General features: G+C 31.4%; 1 protein-coding gene across 13 annotated transcripts in view; it reads right to left on the bottom strand.

Annotated features, from left to right (window-relative positions):
• by (focal adhesion protein tensin) overlaps positions 1–25,735 on the bottom strand; it is a 217,913-nt gene that overhangs the window by 69,151 nt on the left and 123,027 nt on the right. Inside the window, exon 1 of one of the 13 annotated variants that reach the window (XM_085490277.1) lies at positions 11,315–11,855. The exons of the other annotated variants lie outside the window; for them this stretch is intronic. Within the exon in view, the coding sequence (XP_085346403.1) occupies positions 11,315–11,374 (60 nt within the window). The 5' untranslated portion in view covers positions 11,375–11,855. Of the gene's footprint in view, positions 1–11,314; positions 11,856–25,735 lie in introns of those variants that run through there. 13 annotated transcript variants of the gene reach the window in all.

Below are 25,735 nucleotides of genomic sequence, written 5' to 3'. Positions count from 1 at the left end.
ATAGGCTTTCGTAGGTGAAACACGTTTTACCAGGACTAGGTAATCAGACAAATAAATACAAGAATGTCCTTGGAGAGAGAAAGATCGCAGATGGAATATATCGGAGTTTAGATTCCGACCGCATTGCGAAAACCGTACGATTACTAAATCTGCCGTGTAAAAAAAAAAAAAGCGAAAACGCGGCTTATAAAAAGAAGAGGCCTCCTCGTTTAAATTCACTTTCGTGAATAGTAAAATATCGAGACGGTGCTATAAACCGTGTATTTTTAGATTTCTTTGAAAACATACGCCATATAGTATCCTTCTTAAAATATTGCGTATGCACGCAGTTTACAGATTAGCATAATTTAACATTGCAAATTATAAAACAATGTTGCGAGATTGGTTATACAATAATATCGCGGGATTATAAAGCCCTAATTGGTTTAATCTTTTAAAATATGTTTTCCGCCAACTGAATTCACACTAATTAATGCGCGCGATCGAAAACACGTTTTATCATCGAGATGAAAAATCGTTGGACGTAATCATTAAATAGGATTACGCGACGAGGACTTTCGCTATTTTGTGCAATAATTCAAACAAATCTCTAATTTATCCTCGATGCACTACGCAGAAAATAATTTACGTAATTTGTTGTAAGACGCGCATATTTGAATTGATAAAGTGATAGGAGAAAATTAGATGCAAGTTTCTCGAATATTTTTCTCGCTACATTTCATTTACATATTTAAATGCAATAATACGTAATTAAAAATAGATAACGCGATTAAAAGAATGTGATCTGAAAATATATCTAAAACGCGATAAAATCGATCAAAATGGAAGTCATTAGCGCATTTAATTTATTTTAATAAAATTCATAATTTTATAATATAATTATTTACTTAACATTTTATCATTTTGCCTGTACATAAAATTTTTTTATATCGCTGATTTGTAATCTGTAAAAACAGTAGCATGAAAAAAACATTTGTTGCAATCGCGCGAATCTGAAAAATGTCACAACATCTGATCTGATTTTATTAATCGCAATTGCATTAATCAAAATCGAAAACGACAGTTTGATAAAAAAGATTACAATAAAATAACACGGGAAAAACGTGCACGATAACAGGAAAGTTTGGAGTCAATGTTGTATATTAAAATCGAGAATGATTCAGTCTCGGCGGAACAAAATAATTAACGTCTTAATGACGTGGATAATAAATATATGACTTATGCATATACAGGGTGTCTGACATAAAGTGTCACACTGAAAATATACAAGTAGATTTCGTTATTTGAAGACGATTTTTCAAAATTATCGAGGAAAGCCATCATTTTTTACATGTTCCCAATTTTTGCCACCATGTATCTTTATAATTAAACCTTAAATTAAAATTTTATTAAATCTTATTTTTATAAAAATACGTATTCTATTTCTGCATCTTAGATGAAAAAAATATTATCTTACTAAATTATCTAGAATAATTTTCAGATAATTTTGGTTTAGAATCATAGCATATAAAAATACTTAAGCAGTAAGCGATAAAAATTTATAAATAAAAATATGAATATATATATCTTTATATCCCTTTTATATAATTTACATTCATTTATAGCAGTCTCAAAAATTATCTAGATAAATCGTTATATAATTGTATCTTTTATCTACCTATTTTTCCAACAAAATCATCTTCATCTTCTCTAATATAAATTTACATATTTTGATCTTACATATCTTTCTAGCTAATTTAAAAATCATCTAAGCACAACACTGACTGTCAGATTAAACGCAGCGTACGGGGTGTTTACTTTGGAATGCGAAGATTAGTGTGACGCATTTGTCGAAAGGGCGAGGGACAGGACAGGATATACATATACGATTGGCTAATCCGTACTTAATTGACTTATGCCTCGCAATCGAGCGTCACGATCGGGAATCGCATCGGGAGATCAACTAGAGCGCGCAGCTGCGGAGGGTTTAGATTCCGGACAGTTCTCTCGTATATCGGCGAACAGATCGTGACGTTGTCGTGGAATGAGGAAAGAGCGGGAATGACAATGGGGTTTCGCGCTCGTACAGTCACGCCGTATTACATTAGCGGATGTGTGGCAAGATGCCGATTGATAGTGCGGAATGTAAATGCCGATCGCGGCAACTATTACACCCATGTTCCTATGCAAATCACGCGAGTGATGCTTGCTTATAATGTAGGCGGGAAATAGCTCAGTAGTAAAAGACGCTGTTATTGGCTACTAGAAATGTTAATGCTGAGAAATAGAAAGAAAAATATTCAACGATCTTATTATTCAATAAATAGATAAATATGAACAATTATATATATAAGGACAAAATTATATTATTTATTTAATAATCCATATATTATTCCAACATTTATTTTTAATATTAATCTGTCAATTTTTGTTCTATAAATAAGAAAAACTTTGGAAATTGCGCACATTTTTTATATTGGATTTAGAAAGCTGGAAAATTAATATATATACATAATATATATATATATATATATATATAATTATACATATACATATATATACATAATATATATATATATATAATTAATATATATACATAATATATATATATATATATATATATATATACACACTGAAAAAATTATTAAATTAATAAATATTTTTTCACATCAAATCAATATTATTACTTTCAAATAAATGATTTATAAACCAGTATTAAAATAAATATTTATTTGAATTCAATAATTTTTTTTAGTGTACATATATAAAATATATATAAAAATATATAAGAGAAATATTTATTCTCCCATTTTTCATTGTACTTAAATAACAAATTTTAATATTTGGAAATCAGTAGTATATACTGTTATTTTCTCGGCAATTTAAGAGTTGTAAACATAAAATCGCGATTAAATTTTTATTGCAGGATACACTCAAAAATATCATCTTGAACGACAGATACACTCATGTTTCTATGCATATAATCCGTAATGCTTATATATAATGTAGGCGGCAAATAGCTGAGTAATAAAAGACGTTATTGGCTACTAGAAATGTTGATGCTAAGAAAGAAATAGAAAGATAAATATCAAAAGTTTTTATTGCTCTGTCACCAATTTTTTCATCAGTTTTTATCCTAAATAACAAAATTTTGGAATTGCGCACATTTTTGATATTGGGTTATTTTAAAAGCTAAAAAAAGCGAAAATCAAATATTTGAAAATAAATAAGACACAATTCAAGAATATAAAAATATGTGTATAAAAAAATATTTATCCCCCAATTTTTGTTACACTTAACCAACAAATTTTAATATTTGCAAATCAGTAGCACACAAAGTTATTTTCTCGGCAATTTCAAAGTTGTCGGAGAAAAAAGATAAAATTTTCATCAGTGGATAAACTAAAAAATCTCGTCTTGAATGGCAGATACAGCGGTGAATTTTAATATAAACGTCCCACACGTATTCTTTTGATCCGTTTAAGACGATATTCAATCAAAGCGCGATTAGACAGAGAGAGATCGGAAACTGAAGAACGTCACGTACGTAGTTTGAGTTATCACGGAATGACTTGAGCTTCCCAATTTCTTCGATGCGGCATTTTCGCGCTCCTTTAGATTAGATAGACGGGACTCTCGCAAGATTTGTTTTCGATCCATCGGTACATATCGGAGCACTTTGCGCTTGACAACCTTTGCAACGTTAGTCACGGAGTCTCGACTTTAGCCTTGTGGCGAAATGTCACGTGACACGACACATATTGCATACATATGCACTCGCCGTTTTAATGGCCGACAATTACGTAAGGTCAGGTTTTTACTCGCGCGAGAGGAATATTTCTTCGGGAAATATATACTCTCGCTTCTTCTTCCCTATCGTCAATTTTATAGGAAGTGATCTCACAGGAAGTGACGCCCTTTACGATCATCGATATAAATACGCGGCCACCCGACGCAAAAGAGAGCCGATGGCTACATCATTTCATTATCCGTTCCTCTCTTCCCTTTTTCGTCGCAATATCTGTCATAATTTCTTTGCGACTTCCACGGTTTTCCAACGGTACACAACTTTGCTATAAATATGACGTAAAGGAAAAGACGATAGAGATCGTAAAGAGAATCGCCGTCGAGAGGAATCGCTAGTTTATCTACCAGCTCGGTTTTATCGCCGACCTTCGACCTGATCATTCGATCGGCGAACGTCGGTTTAATCCTTCCATGTAATGTTTCCAAGTCTTGATAAGCGTGTCTAGGAGTCTTAATTTCGAACTGCTTCATCTCTATTTGTTTCCCAGACGTAATAAAGTCATTAGTGTCAGCGCGAGAATTTATCGTCAATTGCGAGTTCACCGGAAATCAGAAATGATTTTAGTCCGAGGAATATATGGATGTGATATATTAGAAATTCGCGTCGACTTTTCTCAACAAACTTGATGAAATTTGCATCCAACAATTTAGCTCGATTCAATATATTACGTCGACGTAAATGAGATGAAGTAGAAAAGTAATTGACTGTAGTATTTTAACCTTTTTAGTTACTTTGTAACAAAAAATTCTCTTTCGCGCGAGCGCGATTAATCGAAACTTAATCACCGGCGTAATACAGTTTCCTTTTTCTCTCTTTACTTTCACAACTTTATTTCTAGGCGAGAACCAGCAGCGGTAGTAGAAATGCGATCACCGGAAATTTCGTATCCTCGACCGCGTGCTGTCGTTCGTTCGTTCGTTCCAGATCGTAGTCTCGATTCGGGTTTTGGATTCATGCCAGCCACCTATCGAAGATCCCCTACTTTCGCAGAGTTAAATCGCCCACGTCGCGTGTAAGGAACGAATACAGAATGATCCCTACTTACTTTTTCTTAATATATATATATACACCAACTTAAATTCCAAGCGAAATTAAGAGAGGAATCTCGAAAAAAAATTTTTTTCGAACAGTTTAAGCTGCTCGAAACAATAAATTAATTAAATAAAAAAATTAACATTAAAATTAATTAAAAAATAAATTTAAATTAATAATTATACACTAATTTTAAAATTTCAAGCAAAATTAAGAGAGGAATCTCGAAAAAATAAATTAATAAATAAAAAATTAATTAAATAAAAAAAAGTTAAAATTAAAATTAATTAAAGAATAAATTTAAATTAACAATTCTCAAGTTAAATAAAAAAAAATGAACAGATGTTAATTTAAATTGATCAATATTTTCGCAATAAATAAAAATTGTTCTATTTTTGCGTGATATAAAGCAAGTCGTAAAAAGCATCTGGGTCCTCTGGATATCGCCTGGAACATCAGAACTCTCGCGCGGTGCACGCAAAAAACGTCCTGCAGATAAACGCGACGATAGCGGAATTAAATCACGAGCGGTTTACACGAGATGTACTCGTGTATTTCGTGTTTGGTCGGAGCGTCCTCGGAGTTAAAGACAACTCGCCTTCGCGAGGATTTTCTGGACCGCCCAAGGAGTGAGGGTCGTTGGCACTATCAGACGAGCTTTTCACCTCGGTTCGATAACGAAGATTTACGAACGACTCCGCGACGCTGGATTTTTATGATCGCTGGCGCCGTTTTCGGTGATATAAAATTCTGCTCGCATTATCGAGATCATTGAATCTTGGAGCATTTTTAGAATTGTCACGAAATCCTCAAAATTATGTTATATTTAAACCGCTGAAACTCGGCGAAAACACAGTGTAGATTAGAAATTGGAAACGCATGTTGAAGCGTCTAAACAAATTTTGTTTCGAAATTTCTGCTCAAGTTTTATAAACTATAGTAATTTGTCTACAAAATACTATTTTTAAAATTTTTTTACGATTTTTTTTAACCGAGTTACACAATTTTGTAACTAAATCTGTATTTTTTAGAACGAGGAAAATAAAAAAATTTTGTAAAATCACCGATAGCGCGTTAAAGCTGATATTTCAAAATGTTTTATCAATTTCTAATCTACGATGATTTTTCGCCGAGTTTCAGTAGTTTGAAAATGGCACAATTTTTAGAAAAAGTGTTTTCTATTTTTTATAGTAGTGTATACAAGATGTATCTAACAATAAGTATGAGTACGAAAAATTTTATTTTAGTTTCTTATATAAACATATAAACTGAAAATAAAAAAAAAAAAAATTAAATAGGGGTTGTTGGTTTCACCCCCTTATAATGATTTCGACAAAGAGTCATCTTATATTTTTCGCACTTATTTAGATTCACCCTGCATATCTGTTCATTACAAATTTTTCTATTTATACAAACATCGATCGGAATAGATTCGAGTAACTGGAGCGACTTATTAATATATATTCTAAACGATAAACATTTATATTTGCTTCAATCTAAAATTTATAAATGCCAAAAAGTGTCTGAAATTTATCTAAATGTTTGAGTTATAGAACTCAATTAATATTCGATCGAGAATCGCACGAAATAACACTCAGGATTCTCGGCGAGAGGATGTTTATTTGCGTGGCGAGAAACTTATCGCGTCGAGCCACTAATTGATGCCCTGCAAGAGAGAGAGAGAGAGAGAGAGAGAAAACTCTGCAAGAAACTCCGTTGCCCGCGATTTGCCTCCATTTGTTCGGCGAGGCGTGTAAAGAACTTAATGTCGCAGCCAATTACTGTGCATAACAGATGAATCAAAGTGCATTGTCGACAAACCAGTTCAGCACGCGTATATAGAATTGTCACCGCTCATCGTTAACGCGATTGCATCCTTCTCGTTCGACGCAACAATCCTTGACAGCTGTAATAGTAATTTCTCGTACAAGCATTGTGCGCGATTTATGATTAATAACGTGTTCGCAATAATAATAATGATATATCGAGTGTCGTTACCTCCGAAATTGTCCAAATAAATCATATCGACAGCTCAACTGCGCGACAAATGTTGAATTTCAAAAAATTTATTAATATTTATTCATTAAAAAATATACTAATATTTATTAAAATATATTTATTAAAATATATTTCTTAAAATATATATTATTAAAATATATTAATATATTAAAAAATATATTAATATATTTTAATATATTAATATTTATTCATTAAAAAATATACTAATATTTATTAAAATATATATTATTAAAATATACTAATATATTAAAAAATATATTAATATATTTTAATATATTAATATTTATTCATTAAAAAATATACTAATATTTATTAAAATATATTTATTAAAATATATATTATTAAAATATACTAATATATTAAAAAATATATTAATATATTTTAATATATCTATGGCTCTATGGCCGAGGAGGAGATGTATATTGTGTTTTATATTAATATTTATTAATATATTAATTACAAAATTTTAAAATTAATTTAAAAAAATATATTAATATTTATTAATATATTTTATTTATTAATTAATATTAATATTAGAAAAAAATAAAGTTGTTTATTATAAGGTACAATTAAAATCAGAGGGGAGAGAAGCTAATTGTTAATTAGGGACTGAAGCGTTGAACAACTACGTATTAGGTACATTACATGCTACACGCATGTTTATGTTTCCTATAACGGGGTCTAAAGTGGAATTGTTAACAGCTACATATTACGTTACGAGTCACACGCTTCCCATAACGGATCAAATAGGTCAAAGAGTATCCCGAAGAATTCCCCAGGCACAACACATATTTTAATGACTTTATACATATATATTTCGCCCTAGAACCCTGTGAACTTTTCCCGACACTTCCCAAGCGTTCACTTTTATGTTATTTCACATGTTGGGCGGAACTTCAATCATTTGCGAACCTTCAAGCTGGATAAATCGTTAAATCGCGATTGAGAAGGGTATCCGTATCGATACGCTGAGGATGATAAATCGAGACAAAATAAGACGTTAGAAGAAATCCAAAGAATAGATTCACATTTTTTTTTTTATTTATTGCCTCGCTTTTTGATAGATTATCATTTTTACAATATTCTTTGTTGCGATACTCGATGCAACTTTCCTCGATCTTTCGCTCTCCGATTTAAGGTAACTCGTGCCAGATGGCCAGGAATTCGTGTAACCTAATGTGAGATTTCGTCCCTCGTATATTTCCGACGACAACATAACAACGCGGAGGAAGACAAAGCGTGAATTGGTCGATGCATTGTTGTTGGCAGAAACGATACGAGTTTCATAAATCAATGTCGAGGATATTGGCGCTATCGTCGCTCGCTATAGCTGATGGATCGGAATATTTCAGTTCGCAATTTGCCGGATGATTTTGTCAAAAATTCTGCAGAGATTGTTTCAATCGAAAGCATGCATTATAAGGTTTTTCACGTCTTTTTTTTGCATTAATGCTAAGTACCTGAGCATCTCTCTGTCAAGCCTCGATCAATCCCTAATTTATACTTGTAACGTGAGGTATATTTTAGTTACCTCATAATTCTACACGTAGAGAATAAGAAAAATATTCGATCCGAAATCACATCTACTAAGGGAATTTTCTTTCTTTTCGGTAGACTATATTTATTGAAAACTAAATTGGAATTTTCTTTTAGAATTTAAAATGTGAAAATATTTTCGTAATCATGAGACAATTTTGGGAGAATTTTATTAGAGTTCCTCTGATTAATATTTAGCACAATAAGATAACAATTGTTCACTTGACTAAATCTTTCAACTAAATATTTTGTTAATTGAACATATTAAAAAATATTTAAAAATAATTAAATCTACACGGAGAGAATTTTCTCTTAGAATTTACCCTGAAAATCATGGCGTTGGAAGAATTTTATAAGAGTTTCTCTGATTAATATTTACCACGATAAAAAATATTAATATATGTGCATAATAAAATTAATCAAACATATTTTACGTTTTTGTGATAGATATTAATATCTTATTACTATGATAAATATTTAATTATCATGATTTTCAGGGTAAATTCTAAGAGAAAATTCTCTCCGTGTAGATTTAATTATTTTTAAATACTTTTTAATATCTTCAATTAACAAAATATTTAGTTGAAAGATTTAGTCAAGCGAACAATTGTTATCTTATTGTATTTTTATTGTGCTAAATATTAATCAGAGGAACTCTAATAAAATTCTCCCAAAATTGTCTCAATCATGATTACGAAAATATTTTCACATTTTAAATTCTAAAAGAAAATTCCAATTTAGTTTTCAATAAATATAGTCTACCGAAAAGAACGAAAATTCCCTTAGTAGATGTGATTTCGGATCGAATATTTTTCTTTGGATCCGGGTAATAGTTCCTTCCACATATTTTCTGCCGGCCTATGGAAATGCCATCTTAAAATTCCGCTTGATGCCCAGCGTATAAACGCGCCGGCGATAAAATCGAACGAGAATAGATGAGTGACGTAAGGCGCCGTGAGGTCGTGATATGTATTCGATACTTATCCGTGGCGTATATAAACGCGATTTCAGATGGAATTGAGAAGAATTGGTCCAGCGTCTGCTCGGGACTGTTGAACATCGCAATCTGACCACACCCTCTCGCGAAATCAAATATATATTCTATTTTACAATCTACATTAGCGAGAAAAAAGAAATGTATTTTTATGTCATCGCGTGTCACTTTCCCAAAATTAAATTGTTTTTTATATCAAATGTCTCGATCAATTGAAATATAAAACTTTTGAATATTTGAATATTAATTAAGTACTTCTCCTTAATTAAAAATAGGAAGATTATTATTCATGGCTTTGATAATTTTTGCATCACAGACTCATCGAAAGAAGAATTTAATTAAAATAAAATAAATCGGAATAAAATTTCTGAATTCGTGAAACTTAATAATATTAAATATAATTAATACCAATACTTGGGCTCTCTCTTCCTCACATTTCCTTCGGGGAAAAATTGACATGGAATTTGAAAACTTGTCATGAAAATCCGATATTGGAGGAGATATATCGTTAGCTACGTAGTTATAACTTTCAGGTATGCAGGTAATAACTCGCGAATATTGCTTCCAAATATCATCGACGACTGTCGAGAATCATCAAAAAAACATCTGTGCATAGCTCTCGCTTGTAAGTTACGTCCTGAATTTTGATGGAGCGAATATGTATAGGTGAGCATCAGCATTTTATAAGGAAAAAAAAATTATTATCGATCGATATTCACCAAAATATATTTGTCGCAGAAATTTATGGCATTCTCTTGATATTTTGCGATCCTGCGATCGGAAAAGGTGAGCGTGTCATAAACATTGAGAAGCGATTCCTATTTTAAGTGTATTACACAATGTAAGAAACTTCTTAGAATAATATTACACCAGTAGTATATTATCTTACGTCATCGCCATTACCCCTTTGAATATTCTGCGCACACAATTACGGATTATATCAGCGACTACATTCCTCGTTTGTTCATTTTTGCATTTTTATGCAAACGCTACTCTTATCTTTTCTATTTTTTTCTAATTTAATTTTTATTTTTTATTAGTCGTAAAATATATTTACTGTTTAAATAGTTTATTGTTTTATTTTTTTGTCATATTATAACTACAAGACACGTGTTGGTGCAAAAATAAAATTTAGATTGCATTCCGAATCTCTCTTCGCAATATCTTTCAAATAAAAAATTGCATTAATTTATCTTTCTGTTTTTTGTATTTTATTTTTTCATTTCGTATTAGTCGTAAAATATATTTACTGCTTAAATGGTTTATTGTTTTATTTTTTTGTCATATTATAACTACAAGACATGTGTTGGTGCAAAAATAAAATTTAGATTGCATTCCAAATCTCTCTTCGCAATATCTTTCAAATAGAAAATTGCATTAATTTATCTTTCTATTTTTTCTTTTTTTTCTTTTTTTATTTCGTATTGGTCGTAAAATATATTTACTGCTTAAATGGTTTATTGTTTTATTTTTTGTCATATTATAACTACAAGACACGTATTGGTACAAAAATAAAATTTAGATTGCATTCCGAATCTCTCTTCGCAATATCTTTCAAATAAAAAATTGCATTAATTTATCTTTCTGTTTTTTGTATTTTATTTTTTCATTTCGTATTAGTCGTAAAATATATTTACTGCTTAAATGGTTTATTGTTTTATTTTTTTGTCATATTATAACTACAAGACATGTGTTGGTGCAAAGATAAAATTTAGATTGCATTCCGAATCTCTCTTCGCAAAATCTCAAATAGAAAATTGCATAAATTTTCGATAATTCTCGTAGGATTTTTTAACAAAATAAACGCGTATTATTGTTAAGCCAACAATAATCTCGCGTAGCGATATTATCGATCCAATCTTCCTGTCATCGCGAGATTTATCGGCGCTCGAAATAAATCGTTTGGACGCGACGAGGAACGGTCTCGCTCGGCTTTGAAAACTCACCGTGTAAGCGACGTGATAATTCCGATGTACATCGCCGTGACACTGGACCGTCGACAGCATGTTGTCGGCCGGCTGTCAGCCGCTCTCGAAAAAGAAAACAACTGTAACGGCTGCCGACTATCTCCGCACTAAAAGCGCAACGACCTCGTGACTTAACGCCACATCTGACCGATCACGATTTTCCACCACGCACTTTTCCTCGATGGCCCTCCGGAAACCCCGAAAATCTGCCACTTCGCGCCCGCATCCCCCGAACTGTCAAATGTCACTTCCGGAAATTTTCCCTCTAATTTTCCTCCAGCTCGCGCATCTCTTTTTTATTTCATGATGAATCAATTAAATTAATTGATCTCTCAATTAATTGAAAAATAAAGTCAGATGATTATTTTTTAAATGATTGTAATGTAAAAAATTTTAAATTATTGTAATATTATAAACAATTTTAAATCATTTTTACAAAATTTTGCGTAACACCATTCTCGAGGGAGGACGACTTTCGAGCAAGGAGGTCCGAAAAGACGCGGCGCACGTTCGACGGCAAAAGCCGACAGAGGACGAATGGGGAGCTCGCGCATTTCGGAGCATGCATGGATAACGATAGCGCTCTCTCTCAAGAGAGAGAGAGAGAGAGAGTGCGAAGCACGCATGCGTGATGCCCCCGGGCCTCTGTTTCTCGCCCTCGCGAGTTGGATCTCTTCTCCGCGTGCTCCATCAGCATCTCCTCGTTGTTCTGACAGTTCTCGGCTTTTTCAATTATCGCCGCCGCGCCGATGCTCCGACAGCTTTTGCGTCTTTCAGCGGCGCCTCATATTTGCATCGGATGAGGCTTGCGAAATTTTTTCGGATATATAGGTATGTGAAATTTTTGACGTTTCGCGCGGAATTAAATTGACAGGCGCGCTCCGAAGGGCGCAAATTTAAGTGCTATTTTCTGTCATTTCAAACTGTGTATAAAACTGTCGTAAATTTTTCCGAGGGAGATCGTAGATTGCAATTTCGTTGCGAATCTGGATTACGATTTGAAATTTCTATATTTCTAGTAGAAAGCAAATATTGGAAAACGTGTATTTCGCGCGACGTTCCTACGACGCTCATGCATATAGATTAAAGATAAATAAATGCGCAAGTATTACGTTATTTTCTTTTATATTCTTTTTCTTTGTACGAGTAAACAATTCAATAAAAAAATCCGAATGCGAGAGGAAAGGAACTGATTAATTTACAGTGTAATCGAATCGAGGGATTCTCGGTATCGTCTTTCGGTATTTCTTCGTTTCAATTTACGAGCTATTCCTTTAATATACATATAGTGTCTATTAAATTAAATTTTACTTTATTCATCGAGGATCGATCGGTTCCTCGCGACGTATCTAACGGATTTATTTTACGATTATAGATTTTACGACGGACTCGAATTATTATATTCCCCGCTGCATCTCGATCGACAATCGATATATAGTTTCGAGATCCGAGACTTTCTCCGTCACTTTTATCGCCTAAACTGGTTTACGAGACGGATCATTTGTCTCGATACCGTCGTGTCATCCTCGTCCTTGATCCACGATCGCATTCTGATTGGCCGCAATTGGTCAACAGTTCGTCTTCTTTAATTTACGAAAATACATCAGCCTCACTTTCATCATCGACTGCCGCCGTCAATTATTATTTGATTCACGATAACGCGAGATTAATGATTTTGGACGGAAGGGTTTAATTATTCCGCGCTCGATTATTGCGAAATATTTACTTACAATAAGAACTTACAAGCGTGATATATGTACATATATTACGAAACTGTGTTCCCTTCGAATTTATTTAGAAAATAGATTTCTCGGTATTTTTTATTAATGCTATACGTCAAGCGCGAATAAATATTTAGTTTAGGTGGAGATCTGCGATGAATTTTTTTTCACTTTCGCTTATTTTTTTTTTATATCGAAGAAAAAATATGGTCATACTGTAAAATACGCGCGTTAAAAAAAAGCCTTGGGCTAAACGCGGATATTACGTTTCATCGCCTAAAATTAGCGATTTCTGCACAAGTACAGGAAGTAGGAACCGCCGACGTCAGAACAATAACAACGATCGATGGTTACGAGCCATTTCGCGCACTATATTAATAGAACTCAATCTCAGCCCTAGCCGCTAGTAAATCACATATCGGGGAATTTTTATTTTCGAGAGCTCTCGGCCAAGAGAGATCCAAATATCAAATATATATATATATATATATATATATATTTGTCTATATATATATATATATATATATATATATATATATTTATCTATATATATATATATCATTCAAATATATATCATATTTATATATTTCAATTTATTTGTATATTTCGGGAAAATTTTATTGCAATATAATTTATATTTTATTATAATATAATTTTGACTGCACTAATCAAGGCAAAAATTAAGTTTAATTCATAATAATGTGATTAAGAAATCTCTAAGGAAATTGAGATGTCATTTTTATATCGGAGAATTTTTATTTTCGAGAGCTCTCGGCCAAGAGAGATCCAAATATCGTTTAAATATATATCATGTTTATATATTTCAATTTATTTGTATATTTCGGGAAAATTTTATTGCAATATAATTTATATTTTATTATGATATAATTTTGACTGCACTAATCAAGGCAAAAATTAAGTTTAATTCATAATAATGCGATTAAGAAATCTTTAAGGAAATTGAGATGTCATTTTTATATCGGAGAATTTTTATTTTCGAGAGCTCTCGGCCAAGAGAGATCCAAATATCGTTTAAATATAGTATATCATATTTATATATTTCAATTTATTTGTATATTTCGAGAAAATTTTATTGCAATATAATTTATATTTTATTAATGATATAAATTGACTATACATTGTAAAAAAATTTTGTCAACTTGACTAAACCTTTCAACTAAATCATTATTTGGTTAATTGAACATATTAGTATTTAAGTCAGATATACGTTTTGTTAGATTTAATATGTCACATTTAATTTAAATATTTTTATTGTTTAATTAACAAAATAATATTTAGTTGATAGGTTTAGTCAAGTTAAGAAATTCTTTTACAGCGTATTAATCAAGACAAAATTTAAGTTTAATTAATAATAATGCGATTAAGAAATCTCTAAGGAAATTGAGATATGTCGTCATTTTTTTACGAGGTTTTGCAAGCTTGCAAATATTTTTGCGCGCCATTCGGCAATAACACGCGATATCGCACATTATACGAAAGTCTCATCGCTATAGTTGAATGGCAGCAATGAAGATCGACGATCTTCGAACAAGGAACTTGGAAGAAGCCATGCGAGGCGTCTTTTCATTCGACGGAGATTCGCGATTGATAGATTGTCTCGGTAGGCGGTCAACAGCATCATTTTTTACCTGGACCGGTGGGACTCTGATGGCTCGATAAATTCTTGTTTCTCTCATTTCCATGTATTACAACTCGTAATCGATGCGCGGACGAAAGTTTCATTGTCTTTGATAAACGGTAAATTGTGTGCACAGAGAGAATTTTTTCTTGAAATTTACCTTGAAAATCATGGGACAATATTGGAAGAATTTCACGAGTTTCTCTGATTAATATTTACCACAATAAATAATAAAAATATAATTTTACTATGTATGTACATATTAATATTTTTTATTGTGGAAAAAATTGAATAATTATTAGGCTTGTGTAAATTCAAAAATTAATAAAATAAAATAGGCCAATAAACGAGCAAGGACATTTTTGATGTTAAATAATTTTTATTTTAATATGTTATAATTGAAAGATTTTTTATTGCGCGCGGTCAATATTAATTAGAAAAACTCTAATAAAATTCTTCCAATACCATATTGTCTCGCGACGATTTCCGCATAATTAAAGATTTTATTTGTCATACTTTTTGTCATTAAATCTCCATTAATTATAGATTGTGCCGTGAAAAAAAAAAATCTCGACATAATTGAAAAATTACTAAATAATATATCATTTTTATTATAAGATAACAGCATATTTATACACCGAAAAAAATTATTAAATATTACTTCAATATTACCTCCTAAATCCTTAATTTGAAACAAATAAATATTTATCTGTTCTGTTATATTAAATCAATATCATTAGTTTCAAATAAATGATTTATTAGGCATAGTATTGAAATAAATATTAATTCGAATTCAATAAATTTCTTTTCAGTGTAATAATAATACATAGACATATACAAAAGTGTTAATTCTCCAACGAACGTGAACAGATATTGAAATTAAAGTCACGATAAAAAATTGACATGATTCTTTCCCGGCAAAGGGCTCGAAATTACGCGAGCGTGCCTCGGAGGGCCATTAATCTCGTCGTCGACCCTCTAATCGCTAATTAGCCAACAATTTATTCACAAGCGTAGCTCGTCTGTCGCGCGTCGGCATCGCGAATTTAAATCCAACCGCGCGTCTCGCGAATTTAAAGCCGCCACGTCGGGTGTGAGAAATCGCATCGAATTTCGGGATGCAAATGTGCAGGCGAGAAAGCAATTTCGCTGTGCGCGCGCGAAACCAATTAAAGCCGTTCGCTCTCTCGAAGGTCGCCGCTTCGGAGCGCACTATATGACGGAAGATATTCGCGGAAGAAACATGAAAGGCTAATACAGGAGCGAGTGTAAAGCGGGCGGAACATTTTTCATGCTTCCGACATAAAATCCGGGCGGAGCATTAATCCTTCAAACCGGGCATCGAAGGCTCTCCTGCGACTGCGGCGAGACAGTTCATAAATTTCGATGCACTTAGAGAGAGGCGCAGCGAATCGTTACTACCCGGATACTCTTCGGGCAATCGCTGAAAGACGAGGCGAGAATGGATGGACGAAAGTGGTGAAGAAATTGGAGGCGCACAGTTAAGGGGTTATATCTACCAAAAATCAATTAAAAAAGATTTTTTTTTTGTAACTACATTTTTAAATTATTTTATATAAGGAATGTAGCAATCGATTAAGCAACTTTTCAGGAGTAAGAAAAAATTTTATTGTCATTTTGTAAAAAAAATGACAATAATAAAATTTTTTCTTACTCCTGAAAAGTTGCTTAATCGATTGCTACATTCTTTATAAAATAATTTAAAAATGTAGTCACAATAAAAAATCTTTTGTAATTGATTTATGGTAGATATAACTTCTTAGTACTAGACTCTGATATAATCGTGTACAATAGGAACTCTTTATTAATAATCAATTGGTACAAAGTTTCGCTCGTATATTGAAATACAAAAAGTGATAAATGAAAGGCCAACTTATCGAGCAATTATTAGAGTTGTTCAGTCAAATAACATTTATTTCATGTATAAATTATTAAGCTACATAATCATTCAATATTAAAACTTACGCAAAAAATACAGTCATTCTAAAATAATAAAATAATAAATGCGCAACTGTATTAAATACTGTATTTTTTGCGTAAGTTTTAATATTGAATGATTGTAGCTTAATAATTTATACATGAAATAAATGTTATTTGACTGAACAACTCTAATAATTGCTCGATAAGTTGGCCTTTCATTTATCACTTTTTGTATTTCTTTATTAATAGATTGTGTAATACAAATTAATATATCGAATAGGAAACTTGGATATTGATGTGATGATTTCGAAGGGAATTTCGCGAAGGCTTGATATCATTAGGAAAGTAAAATGCGATGTAACAATGACAGTAAAATATGGAACCGACTAATAGCATTATTATATTAATCCTCCGTTCTCTTTTATAACAATGAAAGCTCACACAAAGGAGACGATAAGTATTTTACTTCGCGCGAAAGGATTCTTTTATAGAACCATGGCATTTACCCTCAATCGGTTGCCATTATTCGACATTCTTATGGATTATAAGAGCGGCGTTGAAAATTACTAGAGGTATTAAAAAGCTAACGATTTGTTATTGAAATAAAGTGGGGAAAGAAATGGGAGACGACGAAAAAATTGGGACGATCGAAATTGCATATAAGAAATATATATATAAAACGCACACATGAGTGGTGCAAATGCTAGGACTATATATAGAGAGCAGTGACAAATAGCTCAAGCGAAAGGATGGGCTCCAGCTACCAGGGAAAATGCAAACTTTGATAAACGGCGCATAACTCGGAGGAAAACCTTCTTTCTTTCTTTCTTTCTTTCTTTCCACCCTTCGCGTAAACTGACACACGCTTGCTGGAAACTATGAAAACCGAATGTGCTCCTAAAATAAATCGTTTTAATGCATTATGCGATGTGTTGCTCTCGAGATAATGTGAACAAGTATAGCTGATATTTGGATTTTGGATTTTGAGGACAGAAGATTAAATAGATTTATTTATTTCATTAATAAATCTGTTTTACACGTTCAATGTCATGATGCATCTCATGTGTCAGCCGGATGTGTTTTCAATTTGTCATGATTAATATATTAGGATTTCTCGGATTTTCAACGTACGTTAACAAATTTATTCTGAAATTGACTCATATGATTTATGCACAGAGAATTTCCTCTGAAAGAATTTTATAAGAGTTTCTCGGATTAATATTTACCACAATAAAAAATATTAATATGTACATAATAAATTTTACTGTGTATGTAGTAAAATTAATTGAACATGTATTTTATATCTTATTGTGATAAATATTATTTATTGCGGTAAATATTTTAATTTAGAGAAACTCTTATAAAAATTCTTCTTCCAATATTATATTGTTTCAATTGATTTTCAGGATAAATTCTAAGAGAAAATTCTCTGTGTATGCCAAAAAATTTAGAAGTGTCAAAGAATATATTGTGTGATAAAATATTATTTATTTCACAATAATACTAATTTTATAAAAAATATTAATCTGAGAAACTTTTATAAAAATTCTTCCAATACCATATTGTCCCAAGATTACCATGATTTTCAGGATAAATTCTAAGAGAAAATTCTCTGTGTAAGTATGCCAAAAAATTTAGAAGTGTCAAAGAATATATTGTGTGATAAAATATTTATTTTACAATAATACTGATTTTATATCTTACTGTGGCAGATATTAATATTTTTATATCAGTAAATATTATCAGAGAAACTCTTATAAAAATTCTTCCAATACCACATTGTCCCACGATACCATGATTTTGAAGAAAAATTCTGAGAGAAAATTCTCTCTGTGTAAGTATACCAAAAAAAAATTGAGAAGTGTCAAAAAATATATTGTGTGATAAAATATGATTTATCTTACAATAATACTAATTAAATGCAAATAATGATCTTTCACTGTTGTTAACAATATTATCCAATATATACGAAATGTCTATAGCGTTGTAGATATACGTGTTTAATTTTAAAACGGAAATAAACGGCACGCGACAACCAGATTGTGTCTGGTGTCTGCACCGAGAGAGAAAGAGAGAGAGCGCATATCTCTTTCGTTCTGTCGAAGATCGAATCCAGAGACTCGGATGCAAACCCCATCCCCGAGTTGCCGTAAATAAATCGGTAGCGTTAAACGCATGCATGGCAGATGTTAAGGACGCGTGTCGGAACTGTTCTCTCGAAAGAAAAATACAAGAGTTTGTAAAACATTAGGTCATAATGGCAGCTTGTCGAGAGAGTCACTCTTGCGATGTTTCACAATAAAATTCATACGGTTATTTCTAATAAATACGAAAATACGAACAATTCTCTTATATTTAATTCTTTAGTTGAGATAACAATTTGCCACTGTTATTATTTTCGTTGAGAGAGAGTTAAAAACAATATTTCACGAGAAATTGCGTAGTTGCCCTTAATAAAATTACAACTGCTCGATATAATCAAATAAATTATATATATATCTTTCTCATAATTCTAAAATACCGATAAAATGTACGCGCATCTGTTATAATAACTGATAATTCAATATTTATATTCAGACTCGTTATCGAATTCGGACGAGTTATTGCTTAGTGATTCTCAGTAATGAATGTTCGTACGAATTTATCTCGTTAGTTTGTAAACGCTGAAAATATATATTGTATAACATTTATATGCAAGATAGGCAGATATACATTTCTACCATTATTTTCGGCAAGTTTACGTCATTATAATTTCTTAAGTATAATTACATAATATTTATATAATGATATTATATTTGTGTAAATATATTAAATTAAATGTGGTATTGGAAGAATTTTTATAAGAGTTTCTCTGATAATATTTACCACAATAAAAAATATTAAATTTAGTTCTAAAATTTTTGGAAATATCGTAATAAAAGAAAACAAAAAGTATCTTTTAAGTGATGAAAAAATCAATTTAAATGCAAGGACAATTTTGCAAATTCAGACATTGAATATTTAAAATTTCCTCGGAAGAAGGAGAAATATTAATTCCCAGTGTTTCCATATCATCTCGTATTTTGTAAGCACACATTTGGAATAATTTCAATGTTACATTTGCGCGAAGAGAAGACCCTATTCTTTATTCAGAGAATGCAAAACCTACCCTACATAATTGAGACACCGCATCACGTACGTTTTATTGTTTGCCATGCAAATTGGTGATACAAATATGAATATGTAAAACGCGATATGAATCACGTCGCGCGATATTTTCGTATATATGCAAAGTCCAAAAATTGCCATGTATCAAAAAAAAAAAAAAAAAAAAAAAAAAAAAACGCGGTAAAAATAATCGTAAACGCGGAAAGATTACGAGCGATCGCGCATATCCAGCTGCGTCATTAATGTCTCGCGTTGTATCCTGTCAACGTTTCTAACGAACCTGTACGATCTTATTTCCCGATCTTCCGACGAAATGGTTAGACGTGGAACACGCGTACACAAAGTTTCTTGCGCCAATGATGACTGGCAGATGCAGGATTCTCGAAGATCCGCGCTGCATCTCTTTTCCTTATTTTTTTTTTTTTTTTTTTTTTTTTAACAAGCCGACCCTCTTAACCTTAAACCCTTTCAGCGGATACGTGCCTCAAGAAGCGAGAGAGGGGCCTTAATAAAACTATTCGTTAAAGCGGATGAAAATTTTTTTATTATTTTCAGGCTGTAGTGTAAGAAAGCGAGATTAATCGGCAAGAAATTTAATATTCGCATCGCCGAAGAGAGAAACTATTGACTCGAGTTATTTCATCGTTCTCTTCTCTTGATACTGTGTTTATATTAAATTATATATTATTCGATACGGAATAAAAAAAAAAAAAAACACACACACACAGACGCACTCGTGAATTTAATCACGACATTTTAATTTCCAGCGTATCGAATGGTCAAGATTCAATTCCGTGCGGAGTTTACAATTTCTCTCGCGCGAGAATTTTATTATCGTCGTATATTTCTGCGACGCGAAATAACTTCCGGCGACGTTAAAGGACATAACTCACAACAATGGCGAATTCAAATATCCGGTGGTAAAAATCGACCCTGGTCTCGTCTGGCCAACCCTGCTGAAACATCGCTCCATTATTATTTCGAGAGAGCCCGGTGACTCTTTTACGAGTGCGGCTCGTTGCAGTTATCGCGATGTTGCATCGCGATGCATCGGAGCTGCATTTGGCGCTCATTCGTAATTGCAATCACGGGTCCGATTGAGACGTTAATTATCAAAAGATGTGTGTTTCTTGATCCCTCTGGTCTCCCAGAGGCATTAATTAACTCGCTCCGTTATGTATATGTACGACGTCATCGTCTTCCGTTATCAGGGTGTCCAGCAGACTCAAACTGAAAAAAATTCTCTGATTTTTGCAGATTTTCCAAGACCAGAAATTAATTTTTTCCCTGACTTTTCAGTATTATTTTTTCCAAATATATAATTTGCATATATCTATATGATAAATCAATTCAATGTTAAATCATGAAATCGAAACAAATGTGTTACTATAAACTATTTAAATGATCACCTTTTTTATTTATATTATATCAAATTTTATTTTAAATATATTTTAACAAATTATAATACATATATATATAAATATATTTAATGGTATCTAATATCACAACAAAACTTTAAAATAAAACATTTTTAATAAAATTAATGTATTAATTTTTAATAAAAAAATGAATTAAAATGAGGTTCTTGAGCAATATTATAATTCTTGAACAATGGTATAATATATTTTGAAATATATAATACATTGAAATAAAATACCACGACAATGAAAATATAAATTCACGAATACGCTGTAGATGAATCGATTTTTAATAACACAGAAAATTAGCATACTGGGAGTCAAGGAAAAATTTATATTTATTTAATAAAAAATTTCAAATTATTGAGGCCGATGTAGAATAATGTGAAAAAATCCAGATAAATAGTAAAATTTCCTGACTTTTCCCTGACAGCTAGACACCCTGGTCATCTTCTTCGTCGTCGCGGAAGTCCTACGGAGCCTCACCTAAGGCGACTTATTTGCGAGCGGGTTAGTGACTTCTCCTCGCGAGTCTAATCTGGTTGAGAGGTCTGGTCTTTAGCTTTCAACGAGGGGGCGACTCGCGCTATCAGTCTCGGCGTAATCATTACGCGATTATGACGTCTGGTGAATTACGTGTACGTGGGATATATGGCAGTGCTATTTATAGTAACTGTGCGCGATAATATACACTCGCGCCTTGGAATATATACATATATAATTAGAGCCTAGAGTTGTTAAGTACACCGAGAGAATTTTCTTGTGGAATTTATCCTGAAAATTTTATGGTAATTGTAGGACAATATGGTATCAGAAGAATTTTATGAATTTCTTTCATTAATATTTTCCACAATATAAAATATTAATATTTAATTATAATTTATAAAATATTAATATTTATAAAATATTAATATTTATATTTATTTTATGAATTTCTTTCATTAATATTTTCCACAATATAAAATATTAATATGTAATACATTTTTTTATATATACATATTAATATCGAGTTCTCTTCATTTATTTACAGCATTTGCATATCTTGTCAAAACCGGATTTGTTAAAGTAATTATCAGTACAAAGAGATAATTTGGTTCTGGAAGTCCTGGTATTGGAAGAATTTTCTAAGAGATTCTCCGATTAAAATATTTATTACACTAAAAATATTAATATCTACTCTATAAGATATAAAATATGTTCCATTAATTTTATTATGTATATAGTAAAATTTACTATATAGATATTTTTATTGTAGTAAATATATGTATATATAATATATTAATCGGAGAAACTCATAAAATTCTTCGAATGATTTTTATGATAAGTTCTACGAGAAAATTCTTTACAACTTAGGATAATTGCGTTGTTTTGGAAAAATACTGTCTGTCTCGTTATTTTTTCAAGACTCCGGTTTGGATAAGAAATGAAAATAATGAATGAAGAGCACTCGATGGTGCTAATGAAGAGTTATACTCAATGTAGCTATAAGCAACTTTGCTAATTAATGTTGGTTACATGTAAATACCGCGTATCCGCTTGACGTAATTATATGGCGACATCAATTAGCGGTAATGACAGGAGCAGGTTGGTTTTTTTTCATGAAAAAAAAGTTGCGTTATTAAATAACCTTCGTCTAACTAAGCATTATTATTAATAAAATCTGCCTCTACTTTCGCGACTGAATTTACTGCGTCCTCGCTTTCCATGCCCCAGATCTTGACAAAAATTAGTATTATCAACAGCGTATTGTATTACGATATATTGTAAATTATGATTATATCATTATCGCGTTGAAAAGGCTGCCCTATTTAACGTCCTTCGTAAAATGAGTGATTTTCTTTTTAAAAAGTTTATTTTTTATCTCGTGTTCCTATTACGTAAATGAGAAAATGTTCCCAGGGAGGTCGATGTTTTAATCGACGCTAACATGTTAACGATGTCAGACTGCAATCGCACGCACAATTGAGCCGGGCTCGATAATCTGTGCTGCAAAATTCGATCATACGTCACATCATAAATGTGACGTAAAACGGAAATTCCTATCTTTTAATATATTAATATTACGTCGAAATAAGGATGCACGCGCGATATAATCGTATTACACATATTAAAATATTTCAGATAAATCGGAATGAAAAATTTTTGCTCTGAATAACCTTATATTAATAATATTTTAATTTAGAATATTGAATATTAAAAATTTATCAATATTTCCAAAGGAAAAAAATTTCATTATTTTAATTTAAAAAAATATTCTTATTTCTTTGGGTCTTCGTGTTATTTAAATATTTCGGAATTGAAAATATTTTTCCCATTCCAGCTTTTATCTGCAGTCTCTTTTACCAGAGATGTAATATACATCATAACATTATATCCGCTTGAAGTTCTGCTGACCGCGATAGTGCGTGATCCACGGTCATAATTACGTAATTGGGTCGAGTAAAAAATGGGATTATCGCGGTTTTCTTGGTTTCATGTACAAATCGTTGATGTCACTCTACTAATTCCATCGGTGTATCAGAGGTAACCTCTCGCCGAAGATAAACTCGTGACGGAATCGAACGAGTAAACACAAGAATTAATTCAAGATATTAGCGCATCGACGATTTTATTTGTCGACAGTGTGTGTTATCTAAATAAAATTATATAGATGATCATCTAGATAAAACTTTGGTGTCATCTTATCTTTATATGAAAAATAAAAATACGTATTCTATATCTTAGATGAAGAAAAGTATTATCTTTATTAAATTATCTAGAATAATTCTCAGATAATTTTGGTTTAGAATCATAGCGTATAAAAATACTTAAATAGAAGCAGTAAGCAATAAAAATTTATAAATAAAAATGAGAACACATATATTTTTATATTCCCTTTATAATTTCCTTTTTTTATAACTGTGTTTACACAAGTAATCTTAAAAATTATCTAGATGATTTTATTTGTCGACAGTGTGTGTTTGCTGTGATCTAAATAAAATTATATAAATGATCATCTAGATAAAACTTTGGTGTCATCTTATCTTTATATGGAAAATAAAAATACGTATTCTATATCTTAGATGAGGAAAAGTATTATCTTTATTAAATTATCTAGAATAATTCTCAGATAATTTTGGTTTAGAATCGTAGCATATAAAAATACTTAAATAGAAGCAGTAAGCAATAAAAATTTATAAATAAAAATGCGAACACATATTTTTATATTCCTTTTATAATTTCCTTTTTTTATAACTGTGTTTACACAAGTAATCTTAAAAATTATCTAGATGTTTTTATTTGTCGACAGTGTGTGTTTGCTGTGATCTAAATAAAATTATATAAATGATCATCTAGATAAAACTTTGGTGTCATCTTATCTTTATATGAAAAATAAAAATACGTATTCTATATCTTAGATGAGGAAAAGTATTATCTTTATTAAATTATCTAGAATAATTCTCAGATAATTTTGATTTAGAATCGTAGCATATAAAAATACTTAAATAGAAGCAGTAAGCAATAAAAATTTATAAATAAAAATGCGAACACATATATTTTTATATTCCGTTTATAATTTCCTTTTTTTATAACTGTGTTTACACAAGTAATCTTAAAAATTATCTAGATGAATCGCTATATAATTTTATTTTTTATCTAGATATATTTAAACAAAATCATCTTCATCTTATTTAAGATCAATTTACATATTTTTATCTCATTTTTCTCTAACTAATTTTAAAATCATCTAAGCACAACACTGTCAAACTATAATTGTATCTTTTATCTAGATATATTTAAAACAAAATCATCTTTAAATTAAGAGTTTAACAATTCTTAAATTAAGAGTTTAAAATCATATTTGTCTTATTTAAGATAAATTTACATATTAGCTAATTTTAAAATCATCTAAACACAACACTATGTCTGTCAAACTAGAAATTTGTAAAATTGAGATTCTTGGAATTATACGATTCAATCGATGAGTATCTCGTTATTTTTTACGGTGTAAACATGTGTGCATATAGTTGCAATTGCGGTATCACCGCAATTGCAACTACGTTAATAGGCCGTATAAGTTACTATACGGTGCATTGTTTGCGGTCGCTATTTCATTTGCGGTTATTGTATACCGGGTAAGAAACGCGAGGATTGTCCGGCAATCAATGCGGTCGTTTCAATTAAATCCTCTGATGAGTCTTCCCCGAGCGAATCTTATTAAGTAGAATAGTTAAAAAGTCTCTCTGACACAAATAACAGCCGTCGTTGAATCTTTAAGAGCCCATAATCGCGATATTATTAGCAAGCTTCGTTCTTCATCAAAAGTTTTTCGTCGCGAGAGACTTTTATCTCCGCGCCGAGTAAATGTAAATGCAGAATCGCGGAAGGCTCAGAAAAACAGAGGAGAAATCAGGTTACTCCGGAAATATAAATTCTAATCCCGTTTTCTCCGCGACAAATGCCGACGCTAATTTCGCAATTACATATTCGCTGTCATCTCCCTCTCTCTCGGCCTGTTTCTCTTACAATAGCGTCGACCGGGAAGAGATCTTCA

Source organism: Nylanderia fulva, unplaced genomic scaffold (assembly GCF_048542155.1).
Source record: "Nylanderia fulva isolate GAGA-0341 unplaced genomic scaffold, ASM4854215v1 Scaffold12, whole genome shotgun sequence".
Lineage (NCBI taxonomy): Eukaryota > Metazoa > Arthropoda > Insecta > Hymenoptera > Formicidae > Nylanderia > Nylanderia fulva.
The sequence above is the reverse complement of the archived record's forward strand: the minus strand, read 5'-3'. Positions and strand labels throughout refer to the sequence as shown.